Source organism: Austrofundulus limnaeus, unplaced genomic scaffold (genome assembly GCF_001266775.1).
Source record: "Austrofundulus limnaeus strain Quisiro unplaced genomic scaffold, Austrofundulus_limnaeus-1.0 Scaffold0, whole genome shotgun sequence".
NCBI lineage: Eukaryota > Metazoa > Chordata > Actinopteri > Cyprinodontiformes > Rivulidae > Austrofundulus > Austrofundulus limnaeus.
This window is the reverse complement of record NW_013952402.1, coordinates 7,876,341-7,889,678: the sequence shown is the minus strand read 5'-3', so window position 1 is coordinate 7,889,678 and position 13,338 is coordinate 7,876,341. Positions and strand designations below refer to the sequence as shown.

The 13,338-nt window shown below is 36.2% G+C and overlaps 1 protein-coding gene across 1 annotated transcript in view; it reads left to right on the top strand.

Annotated features, from left to right (window-relative positions):
• The window catches only part of pgbd5 (piggyBac transposable element derived 5), a 21,402-nt gene extending 16,625 nt beyond the window's left edge, over positions 1–4,777 (top strand). The window contains exons 6-7 of the mRNA XM_014001684.1: positions 1,849–1,954; positions 2,095–4,777. Of these exons, the coding sequence (XP_013857138.1) occupies positions 1,849–1,954; positions 2,095–2,290 (302 nt within the window). The 3' untranslated portion in view covers positions 2,291–4,777. The remainder of the gene's footprint in view (positions 1–1,848; positions 1,955–2,094) is intronic.
• Positions 4,778–13,338: the final 8,561 nt, after the last annotated feature.

The following is a 13,338-nucleotide window of genomic DNA, read 5'->3' as shown; positions in this document are numbered from 1 at the left end:
CTCCCCAGCTTACCACAAACGCAGAAAGGAACAAACAAACAAAACTGTGACTGTCGTGGGAGGAGCCTCAGTAAAAGTTAACTGGGAAAGGAAAAGTACGAATTGTTTTCATACATATGAAGCTTAAACAAAATTGTTCTCTTATTAGTTCCTTTATTTCTATTGGGTGAAAACAATGGAGGTACAATTTCTAGAAAACATAATTTAGCCCTGAGAAAACAAGTATTATTCATAAGAACTCAGTGAAACTCAAAATCATAATAAAGAATGACGTTCCTCTATGATCGTGCTGCTGTCTGCCTGGAAATAAAACTGAAGTGTCTTCTGTAGGAACGCAACAAAAAGTCTCCAGTCTGTCTATCATACAACTAAAGTGTAAATAACAAGAAAATGTCACTAAACTTTAGCACCATTAATGCAGACTGGTTGCACAGTAACTCTATATTACTGGCTTTTTTGAATATCTTACACAGAATGCAGTGGTATAATTAACTTGTGGGCCACTCTAAATAAAATAAATAAATGAATATTTTTGTTTTCAATGAGCCATACTAAAGGAACACTGAGAAAGCAGCTTACTGGTGCTTTAACACAGACAGCAGTCCATGGTAAATTGATAAATTTCAGTAAAAAATTGATTAAACTGAGCTTTTACACATACTATACATTTACTCAACTCAGTTTATTGGAACAAGCTGCATTACTTGTTTTAACTTAAGCCACAAAATAGCCCATTTCAAATCCACAGAAAAATGTAAAACTTCGAAAACAAAAGCTGCTTCTACAGGTGAGAGGTTGTTTGACCACAGTGACGTCACGCATCGCTCTGCCTCMTTCAGGAGCTCTGAAGGGAAAATCAAACTCTTGCTTTTCAAGCGTTTTAAAGGAAATGGCATGTTTTGACCCAGTTTATAAAAATCTTTAGAAATTTAATGGATATTCAGACTGCATATAACATACTAACAAATGAYAAAGTTATTTGACAAACTCCTTTCATGATGAGTTTCGGTCATGTTTAAATTTGCAGCATGTAACGAGGTGTTCAGTTGTAAAGTAAAAAAAAAGTAAAACTGTTTTTTATGTTTTGAATGTAACTAAATAGCATGTAAAAGTTATGCTTTAAATAATATGTTGTATAAATTACAGATCCTCAAAAAAATACTTAAGTCCTGTAATGAAGTAAATGCATTTTTTTTATTATACACCTCTGGGAGGGGAAATACACCTAAAGGCAAATTCACAAAATGCTCTGTTGATTTAGCTTTTATGCTAAGTTTGATAAAGCTGTAAAGAGATGTAGATGTAATTTTGTACTCGTACAATATGCATCATTTTCTAAAAGGTAAAATACAAATACTTTATAATAAAGCTTGACTGTATTTTTTTTTTGGATGAAACTTTACCATCAGGAGAAATTGGCAAGTCATCAAATGTTTCTGTCAGAGAGAATCTATAAGAGCTGCTAATCCACAGGAGAGAGGGCAGCATCATTAATCCTCTCCCAATCAAGCAGTTTGGTTTTGAACCTGCTCCAGTATGAGTCTGTGCTGTCCCAGAGCAGTTCACTTGTTACCATCCAGCATTGTTTTGCTTTTATTTTCCCTGGGTGATAGGCTGGAAATCCTTTTTCAATCTGAGCATTAGTAACAACATTTCTTTCAATCTAAAACTTTTTTTAAACAGCATATAATAAAAAGCAGCAAAGTCATTTAGATAATTAAATGCTAGGCCTACAACCGTAGTCTGCAGTATTAGACTATTATTGTTTTTCAAATAATAACCTGAAAGTCCTTAACWAGAGTCATGTAACATACAAAAACATTTTATCACCTTGTGTGTTTGTTGCAGGTATGATCATTAAGAGAAAAAGTGGAGAAATCCCATGTCCCTTGGCTGTTGAGGCGTTTGCCGCTCATCTCAGCTACATCTGCAAATACGACGACAAGTACAGCAAGTATGTGCCACGTCAACTTTTACAGCAGCTAAAAGGGGATTTCTTTCAGCTTTTATATATAGTATATACAGTATATTAATCTTCAAGTAGAAACTGTGCAGTAAGGAGCTGTTTTTATTGTTTTCCTCCCCCACTCCCAGGTATTTTATCTTYCATAAGCCAAATAAGACCTGGCAGCAGGTGTTCTGGTTGAGCATCAGCATCGCCATCAACAACGCGTACATCCTCTACAAGATGTCCGACGCCTACACGGTGAAGCGCTACAGCCGAGCGCAGTTCGGAGAGAGACTGGTCCGGGAGCTGCTGGATCTGGACGACTGCTCCCCCACACAGTGAGACAGGAGGAGGAGGAGGAGGAGGAGGAGGAGGATCGTGAAGACAAAAGGAGGGCACAGAAATAGAAACAGGAATAAAAATCCCACAAACGGTGGGATGCATTCATTTACACTTGGTTGTACAGACTTGTCAGTCTGGGTCAGTGTGATAAAACCAAATCAGTGCCAAGCCCTTATCTGTCGCTCTGTAACCAGTCCTCCTGTAAATATTCATTAACACTAAACTGCACACCACACTGTAACAGTAACCACACTCATTTACTAAGAACTTATCAGCTGAAGCAGGGAGGAAGAAGGGATCAATAAAACAATTTCACACCTAAATGATGTCAGCCATAGTGTGTATCAACGAGTGAAATCATCTCAAACGAGCCTGAAAGTTCCTCTTGTGCAAGTATTTCARTCCATCAGGTTAAAAGGCTAAACGAAGCCCACTAATTACACTTAAAAAATAATCTGAGTAAACTGGACACTGCATGCATCAAGAATCTGGATTGTGATGTTCTGTTGTTTAGTGTGAAGATGATTTCCACTCCAGGTGAGCTTTGTGTGTTTATAAAGTGGAACTGCCATATGTGTGTGTGCGTGCAGGTGCGCGCGCGTGTGTGTGTGAGAGACTTTGAACCTGAGGATGTAAATGTATAGCACTCGTGACCCAAATGTGTCGTGTTGTTTGCACACTGTGTTTGCTTTTCTGGACGGCTGTCGGTGAAGGTGAAGCCACACACAGCAGTGTCAGCTATTACACAAAATAAAGTCCAGACAAGGAAGATCAAATCTCCCTTAAAACCTTTGGTTTCTTTTAAAAAAATTTTTTTGTTCTTTTACATCCATTAAAGGAAATAATGCAAACATTAAAATGGACATAAAAAATAAAGAAAAAACACACTATTTGAAAGTTTGACGTGAAATGTTTGAGGTTACCAACTTCAATCCACAWGTGAGACTAACATTAAATAAATGCATAATCACCTACCGTGCATGCTAAGGTTTTACATAAACACCTGAAGTGACGTGTTACTGCTTGAGTTATGTGATGAGGATGGTTCTCAGCTATTACTGCATGAAATTGTAGCTCAGTGTCTGTCAAGATGACAAAGTCATTAGTGCGCTTTTTTAAGGCTGGTCAGCTGTGGCGGCCATCTTGGATTTGGTTTGATTCTAAAATTTAACCAGCCGTAGATGTACGTTTAATGATTACTTTCTGAGAGGTTCATTAAAATTTATCCCAACTCCATAATCGTTCATATTTTTATTATGTTTTTATGTGTGTATGAGTTTGTTAGCTTTTTCATAAATTTGATGCCTCTGTAAAATTAGAACACTTAAAGAACATGAGAGTCTAAGTTTTTAGCTCCGTTTACGTGGAATTTCAGCAGTATGGTTTTTCTTTGTGGTAAAAYACACCTGTCAGGCAGTGAGCTGAGAGATTTGGATAGTAATGTTTGGCCAGATTTACTCTAGATCTGATGAGGAAAGACGACTCACTGGAGGCTTTAACACTGAACTCAACAAAAACCTTACATTCTGTGATATTTCCAACGATCAAACAGCGTTTAGACACATCACCTGTGTTTCAGCTGGTTTCTCCTGGAGCACACTGCTGTCTGTGGCTCACAGTAGGGCTCCTTTTCTTTTGCTTTAATGGTGGTCATGTGCTGGAACATGAAACGTTTCCRTGTGTGCTCGTTCTTCAGCATGGTTCCACGTGTGAACACTTCTTACTGTAACATGATGATGTTATGAGTGATCCAGAGGCAGGACTCGTGCACTTTCCCCCCTCCCCAGCACCACCACCACAGTCTTGCACTTTGAAAGCTGTAACATTAGGAACACGTTTATCAGATCTTTTTTTTAGCTTTAAAGAGAAAATGATATCCACTTATTACAGATCAGCTATATATACAGTATATAAAAGTAGAAAGAGGAGATTGTTAATTTAAAAAATAAAGACTGAAAAATAAAAGTAAAATGAAGGGTTTTCACAGTAGAGTTAAAGTAACTGTGTGTAGTTTGGGTAAAAAAAAGTGAGTATATGTGAATAATCTGTTACTGAGACTCAAGATTGTGATTTTTTTCTATTTTATTTACTCTTTTCACCAATCCAAACTATTGCTGTTGTCACTTGTGTGTGTGAACCACTGAATGTTGTCAATGAATGTGTCTAATCACTATTCACCACCAACTAACACTGTTATTTTTATTTTATCTCTAATGTCACATATTTGTCAACTCATAATTTTAATACAATGTTTGATATTCCTGTAATTCATGGCAATTGTTTTCACTTCAATGCAAAAAAAAATTATGAACTGAAAAGCAAATCAAAAAAGAAAACACTCAGAAATAATAAGATTGTTTTTATGCACTTTGTTCATTAGCAGTAGGCAAAATCTGGTAGATTTATATAAGAAATCTCAATGAAGCATTTAGGCTTAWTTTGTGTAACAGCTTTTTTTCCTGCAATAAATTAATAAATTAACATGTATATATATGTATGTATATATATATATATATATGTATATATATATATGTATATATATATATATATATATATATATATATGTATATATATATATATATATATGTATGTATGTATGTATATATATATATTCACACCAGATAGGGAACATTATAAATCAGACTGTTAAAAGTCACACCAGAGAACATATAAAGCAGCTAAACCAGCCTGTAAAAGAAACAAAAAGCTGCCCCCCCCCCAAACACACATGCCTATCATCAGCAGAGGCTGCCCAAAGAACCTACATTGCTATTTTAGTAAGTAAATTAGCTTGTAATTTGACAGTTCATCAAAACTACATAAATATGTGCAGTAATAGTTAGATAAAATAAAGTCAGAATCAATGCAAAAAGTGTGTCTTAAGCAAAAAGTGTAAGTTTTCAGAGGTCTGAGCACCAAGAAGGCAAACATGCTACATATAAGGTGGGTTAACTCTAAAAACTAAATATATATTTTAACATTTTAAACTCGGGTGCTTCATTCATGATAAAAAGGAAAAAAAATTACAAATTAGGTAAAGAAGAAATGTGTCATCGCAGCACTTCCTGTTTCTGTTTGTCTCATTGCACTTGATCCCAACTGCCGTCATTCTCAAAGTGATTGATGTGTCTGTCGAGCAACATGCAATCTTTTATAAAGTCAATTTGTGGAATTTGTTGTCTGCTGGTTTGTTTGATTTTTTTTCTGAGTTGTGTTAAAATACCAATAGAAGCCATCAAACATGCTCAGCATGGAGATAACATTTGCTGCTTAAGACTGAGTCAGAATCAACTTTTAATTTTGAATCAAGCTGTCCAATTTAAATTTAATTTTACTTTAATTTAATTTTAGTCCCATAAAAAGCTCAAAGGCTAAATTTAGTCAGATTTAATCTACACAATTCAACTTTGCCAAGATGTTTCTGTATGAAGAAAAGAGCCTAAAAGCATGTAGGAATTCAAGTTTTCTGTCCAACTAAGTATATACCCTCCACCTTTTGTGTCAGAGGTTCAGATTAGCATCATATGTTTAGAGTCGAAGCCGTTTTGATTAAACTAGTTGAAGAATTTCATGCTGAGCATGTGGTGTGAATGATTCTCAGCTATTACCACCTCACATTTTAATTCAAGGTCTGTAAAACTGACTGAGTTATAGCCATTTTTGTGCTCCCTAAGGTCATTTAACTGTAGCCGCCATCTTGAATTAGATTAGTGGYAGATCTAACGATTCCTTTTTAAAACTTTCAATAAACTCAGTTCAATGGTTCATTTTTTTCTGATAATTTGCTAACAAATAGACAGATTGGACTCCAAGATAATGCCATAATTTAAAAAGAGGTTTGCACAATCTGTGCAGTTATGTTGAACAGGACTTTAAAAGTCTTTGCATATTTGGGGTGATAAATGGACAGCACCAGAAGAACAAAACAGAAGCAACCTTTTCCTGTATTCATTATGAGCTTGTCTGCATAAATTAATCACAAAAAACATTCACTTTAAAGCAGAGCTACCCAAACATTTTCCTTGAGAGGACCAAAATGAAAACTGATCTGAGGGCTGCAGGCCAAATGCAACAATATAATACATGAAATGCCAAYACTTCTTATGTAAAGTCGTTTTATTTTTTTATGATTAAGCTAGCAGCCCACATTATTTTTTTGTTTGTTTATTTGTTTTTTGATAGCCAGTGGATGTGCAGAAAATTTGATGTACACCTGAGCAGCAAAAGCTCATGGGACATTTCATAAAATAAAATTTGARTATTTGTGGTCTTATAAAGTGTGCAAATCTAAACGTGTGCTTAAATCTAATCTAAATGTCTCTTTACTTGTATTTTATGTTTAATTCTAATATAATTCAAAGATAAAGTACTGTGAGTTGAGACTGTCTGCACTACAGCCCTTTTATATAGTTAGACCAATGGTTGGAATAATTAAGAGGAAAAATAGTGTTTCTACATAAAACTGGATAATATTGTACCATCTAGTAACCAGAACAACTGCTGGTGGGCCAAATCAAATGGCTTGGTGGGCCAGTTTTGGCCCGCGGGCCCCACTTTGGGCACCTCTGCTTTAAAGGGTCTTAATGCCTTCATCAGATAATGACAAGAAGGGCTGCAGGTTTATATAATATGACAAAATACACATTGATGGCAGCATGTTTATTATAACTGTATCATGCAAAGGCAAAGGTAATCGAAATCCCTGTCAGCTGTAGAAAACGTGTATCCATTGTGCCTCTGATGCAGATTTYCCCCCTCATAATGAAAAGGTTTGCACACAACATTTACAGACGGATTTTGTCGTGCTTTCATTACTTGGCTCAGTCTGGATGAAGAGGAGCCGTTATTCACAGGGGTCTTTGCAAAGCCGTGGTTGCTTGGTAACAAATTTAACAGACAGAAAGAACAGTTTTTGTAGTTTTTTTTTTCTCCACTTAATGAAACGTTGTTCGAAAACTCCTGCTGTAAAGAAAGAGGAAAGCAGCTTCGTTCGGTCTCCTATTCAAAAGGAGATGTCGCCTCCTCATCATGTTGTTGCTGGATCGTGCATAAAAGGGCCCAAATATGGAGAGTTTTTGTTTCCAACATCACTAAAAGAGACTTTAAAAACAAAACAAACAAAAAAAACTCTTTCTGTCAGTCAGTCCTTCTGATCAACCATAAATTAAACATTTGACAAAGCTTTTTTCTTCTTAGCAGATCCTGATGTCACTTAAAATTAATTAAAGAAACTTATTCTAGAATAAAACCAAGTTGATGTTTACAATTTTATTTATAACTAATAAATGATGTGAATTCAGAATCTCTGACCTGCTAAAATCTTTCATTACATGTACAATGCATATAGAACAAAATTAAAGTGGAGTTGAGTTCATTAAATAACTTGACAAAGGAAGAACAGATAAAATACAAAAACAAACTCATCATTTCTTTGATGAAGTCATCCAACACTAAAAACATCCATTAGCAGCCTCAGGCTTTTAACACTTGAGCAAATTCAGATAGTGTTTCTTTCTTTTAACATCTTTTTTTCTCATCAGGAGAAAGTAGTTTTAAAAAACCCTGCGGCAACACTCAAATAATAAATACTGACTGGACTGACAGAGATAAATTGGTGTGTAAAAAAAAAAACACTCCTGCATTTACAGGAGAGAATATCATCTTCACAACAGCCCGGAGCTGGGCGTAAAACTTACTAGAAAAGCCTGAGAAAAAGAAAACAAAAATGAGCAAGTGTGTTTTTTAAAATAGGACACAAAATACAAAAAAAAAGAGAAATATATGCTGTTTGAATTTGACACTGATGGAACTATAAAAGTGCTTGATTTAATAGTTGTCATACTATTAAAGACTTCATTAAACTTTACAGTGAGATCAATCTGTTTATAAGGTTCTAATTTAATTACATTATTATTGGCCTGCTGTGATATTTATTGCAGCAATACCTTGTCTAAAACGGCTGAAGATGTCACCAATACAATATAGAAGTCATGCAATGTGTCACCACTAGAGGGCAGCAAATCCCTGCTTTGTTCTCTCTTTTCCACTCTTGCCTTCAGTTTATTGATCACTTCRGTTTGACTGGATTAAAACTGGACGGAGTGAAGACAAAGTGAGAGTGTAACTGAATTATCTTCATGCCTTATTGATGACACGCTCGATAACAGACTGCCGGGCCCAGCTTCTAAAACTGGAAGCAACTTAACTTTCAGGAAGAAGCGGTTTGGCAAAAAATAGTGGCATGTTTTCCCATCTGCAAAGTTCAAGAAGCTTTCAAGGAAAATATTATCCCTGCCTCTGACTGTGTGTGGTGGGGTACGTGTGTGAGTGTGTATGTGTGTGAGTGTGTGTGTGTGTGCATTTGTAGTGAAGTGATGAAGACTGAAGCAGGCCTGGCTCTCCTGCCTGAGAGAAAGAATCACAATGATTTATACAGAACTGAGAAGCCTGTGGAGAAGTTATACAATTGAAAGATCAAGAGAGCTGAGCACTGGGGTGGAGGGGTTTGTCTCTGAGGTTCTCACAACCACAAACAGCTTCCCAGAACAGGAGAAGACTGATCGGGGGGGACCTGATGGAGGGAGGGCCACGCTTTGGCAGAAATTGAATGTACTTAAAATTTTATGAAAGTAAAAATTCAAATGTTTGCATGAAAGCATGGATATTTAAGAAGACAAAAAATAAACATACTTCAAAATAACAAATGTTTAAAAATAAGTCTATAATTCTTATTCTCAATTTGTTCATCATTTCTGCTTCACACATATCTTAAATTATGTTTTCATCTCATGGCTGTAGGGGTCTCTGCAGTTATCTCCCTTCTTATTGTGTAAAGGGGGAGATCAAAGGGGAAGTCTAGCATTTCATTAAAAATAATAAACTACTTAGTGTCAAAAATTATACCACACAATATAATAAATGCATGTTTTTAATGTAAAAGATTAAAAGAAAAACTATTATTTAAAATCATTTAGGTTTTAGAGACTAAGTCTGCTAAAAATATATTTCTTTGAGCACTGCAAAAAACACACCATTAAAAAAAATACTGATTGAGCAATGCAAGTCTATATAAAAGAACTGCATCAAATCAGCAAGGCAGAGCTGTCAGATGCCAGATTTCTGGTCCCTTTTTTTCGTGACATCAAGCTTTCTTCGGCTTGATTTTATACACCTGACAGCTTTAGCGTTACAAGTCTTGGGAAACAATTAAGTTCAGTTATGTTCAGTAAATGACTTTCAAGATTAAAAAAGAAAAATCCAACCACAATTGCTCTCTAAGGTGAAAAATAAACAACACAATGGCAGGACTCCAATAACAGAGCCCTGAAGGACACCTAAGGTGAAGTTTACAAAAACACAAGAAGACAAATGCACAAAAAGTACAATATTAAAAAAAAAAAACAATTAACACACTGTCTTTTCTTTCCCTTCATGTGAAATGTGTGCAAAGATTTATTATGATGCAAAGTTTGAGCCTATAAATCCTGATATGGTGGTTGACTTTCATTTTGCTGTATATTAAAAAATAGGATTTTCTACACCTTTCTCAACATCAAATGTCTAAGAAAAAACAACTCAGTCAAGTGACGGTCTTCCAGAAACTGTCAGGATTTTTAGAATTGTTCAGTCTGAATCATAAACATCTTTTCTCTGTTTTTACCAGCAGTGGTTTATGACCTCTTTAAAGTTTGTCACTTACCTTTTTCATAATGTTATTTAGAACACATATTCTCTCTTACCTGCTCAACTTCAGCAGCAATTAAACCTCCAGTTTTTCTTCATTCCTGCTCAGATCTTCTGTTTTACCAGCTGTTTCATGATCCCTCCAATCTTTTTTTTCTTTTTGAAGTTAGAAGTTTCAGATGTTTTAGACTTTGTCCTTTTATTGTCATTCTTTGTAATTAAGTATACCTGTTTGTCTTGTCCATTTGCTTTTTTATGCCTTTTTAAACCCAATCATAACAGCAGCAAACAAAATTTGAACAACTTTACAGTGAGATCAGAGTATTTGTGCTTGCAACCTTGATTTATCTTTTTGTTAGACTTAATGCTCCAAGTTTAATTTTCATTACAATTTTACTGGATTTTACAATATTGCATGTTAAAATGTTGCATTTCATTCAAGTTGTTTTTTTCATGCTTCAAAACTTGGGGTCTGTAAATTATTTGAATGTAACAAAAAGTTTTGTAATTTAAATAAAGTTTTATAAAAAACATTAGCTTCCTCTGGTCAAATTGTTGATTTTTTTCTCTCTTTTTCAGTGGAAGTGGCAAACTGGTCAATTCTACTGTATTACTGAGAAAAATGTCCTTTTAAAGTTGATTGTTGTTCTATTTTGAGACCTTTAAACTCTGAAATAGACATAAATTTATAGAAAAAGAAGTGGAAAAAACAGGCTGATTCATAACACATTAATCCACACAACAGTAATAATTTAGCAAATGTATTGAGGGTTTTTTTTTTGTTAAATTTTCTGAGAATTTGGTTTAAATTTTACAATTATTTACAATTGTTGTGCAGTCTGTTAAACTCTCAATACAGAAGGTGAGCAATCCTGGTCCTTGAGGGTTGCTATCTTGCAAGTTTTTTTTACATTCCCTGCTCCAACGCACTTGATTCAGTGATTTAATTACCACTTCAGGTTCTGCAGATGTTTGGTAAACACCATCCATCCATTACCTTCTGCTTATTTTGAGTGGGTTTGTAGGGGCTGCAGCTTGATCACCCAGACCTCTCATTCCACACACCCTCTTCCAGCTTTTCCAGCTCTTCCAGAAGGATTTCAAAGTGTTCTCAGGCCAGCCAAGAGACATAGTTTCTCCATTGTGTCCTGGGTCTTCCCTGAGGTCTCCTCTCAGTCTGACATACCCTAAGGAACTCATTTAGGGAGGGGTCCAGGAGACATCCTCAACAGATGCCCGGACCATTTGAACTGGCTCCTCTCAATGGGGAGGAGCAAGAGTTGAACTAAACTTCTCTCGCTATCTCCAAGGGACAGTTCAGCTACGCTGTGGAGAAAACTTCTTTCAACAGCCTGCATCCTTGATCTTGTTCTTTTGGTCACTACCTAAAGTTCTTGGTCATAAGTGAGGTAGGAACATAGATCAATTAAAAACAGATAGCTTCACCTTACGGCTCAGCTCCCTCTTCACCACAACAGATCGGTTGTCACCCATTCATTCAAACCAGGTTTGTTGGACCAGAGAAAACAGTATAACATGCAGGATAGCGGTCCGCGAGGACAAGGATTGCCCACCATTGCCTTGATATGTTTGAAATGACTTTTAGCTATTGCCACACCAAATTTTAGCTCAACGCCTGTAAAATACACTAAATTAAAGCCATTTCTGTGCTTGCTGAGATTGATTATCTATGGTTGCCATCTTGAAACAGTGTCACTTCAAATGGTAATTAGTTGTAGATAAACATCAAGTGACATTTTGTCCTCTTGAGATGTCTTATAGACAGGCAAAACCACACACAGACACAAGAAGTCACATGATCCCCCACCTTCTATTGCAGCAGGTGATTAAAAAAAAACTACACGAGTACATTCTATCTTCAACTGCTTTTCACCCAAGCTTAAATAGGAAATATCACAAGACAATAGTCCTCTGAAATAAAAAGAAAAGGTGGACCTACAAGGATGTATCATGAGAAAACACTTTGCCAAGTTTATAACCTTTGTCTCCACAATGTCTGGAGTCTCCACCCACCTTATGTGTACAAGGTTATGACACATTCTTTTAATCAAGCGCTTACACACCTCTGCTGTAAGTCATTGGGGTGTAATCAGAGGTCTAATTATTATATTTATACTTTCTTTTGAAATCGTGCCTCTGGACGTTGTGTTACGTGAGGAAGACACGCCGCCACATGGTGACGTATCAATTTTAAAAATAAAAATATTAAACACTTTGATCAAAGCACCATTGTTTTTGTATGGTTGGTTACATATTTACATGTCAAAGAAAAGGATTTGACCCTCGAGGATGTACAATGATTAACCAACCCCGGCATGGATTTTTTTTTTTCACACCCTGGCTTTGGCCCTATTGCAACACATAAGCCCCGAGCAGGATTGTTGGAAAATGTCAGGCACTCATTTTGACGTGAATTATGATTTCACTAACAAGGCTGTCAGGCTTTGACAGAAGCCTGTCCTGAGAAAGCAGCCCGTGACACTGACACCAGGCTAATTAGGCCCTTCTAATAAGATGTTTTTTTTAGCACAAAGGTGTGGAGAAACGCTCAACAGGCTGCATGAAGTCGTTTTCCAGTCACGTGTGTGTGTGTGTGTGTGGGGGGGGGGGGGTCTGACACTTAGCTGTCATTTTCCTGGTTGCTGATGACTCACTTAAGAAGTTTGTTTGGGTAGATAGATAGCTGTGTAGATGGGTATAAAGATGGATAAGTGGGTAGGTAGATACTGTAGATGAGTAGATGGGTAGATAGTAGGGGTGTAAAAGTACATGTACCCGTACCGAACTGGTTTGAACCATATCGAACAGCGCTGTATCGAACAATACAGATTTAAAAAATTTACTTTATCAGCATGTCTTCTGAAGATGCTCTGTGTTAAAAGATCAGTGGATCTGTGTTCGACTACTCCACCTAGGCTGCATTTTTGAGCGCAGATCCACTGAGAAACTTGCTGTTTCAGCAACATTTAATTTAAAAACTGTACTTTTGAGGTTAAACAAATGTTCATGATTAATATAGATAAATTACAAGTTAAAAGGGGCATGGAAATTTCTCTTTTTTGCATTGAAAAAATATCGAACCGTGAGACTAAAGTATCGAACCGTACCGAAACGTGAATTTCCTGTATTGTTGCACCCCTGGTAGATAGATAGATGAGTAGATAGATAGTTATGATGCAGTTTACTTGGCATCTGAAAATACATTTCCTCAAAGAAATTTTAATCTGAAAAGAGCTTCACTGAGTGAGAACTAGTGGAGCTCAGCAGACAGTTTAAGTTTCACTTTCACTTTCACTCGAGAGCCTTCAGGGGTCATGGGCGGGATGTGTGTGTGTGGAGGGGGG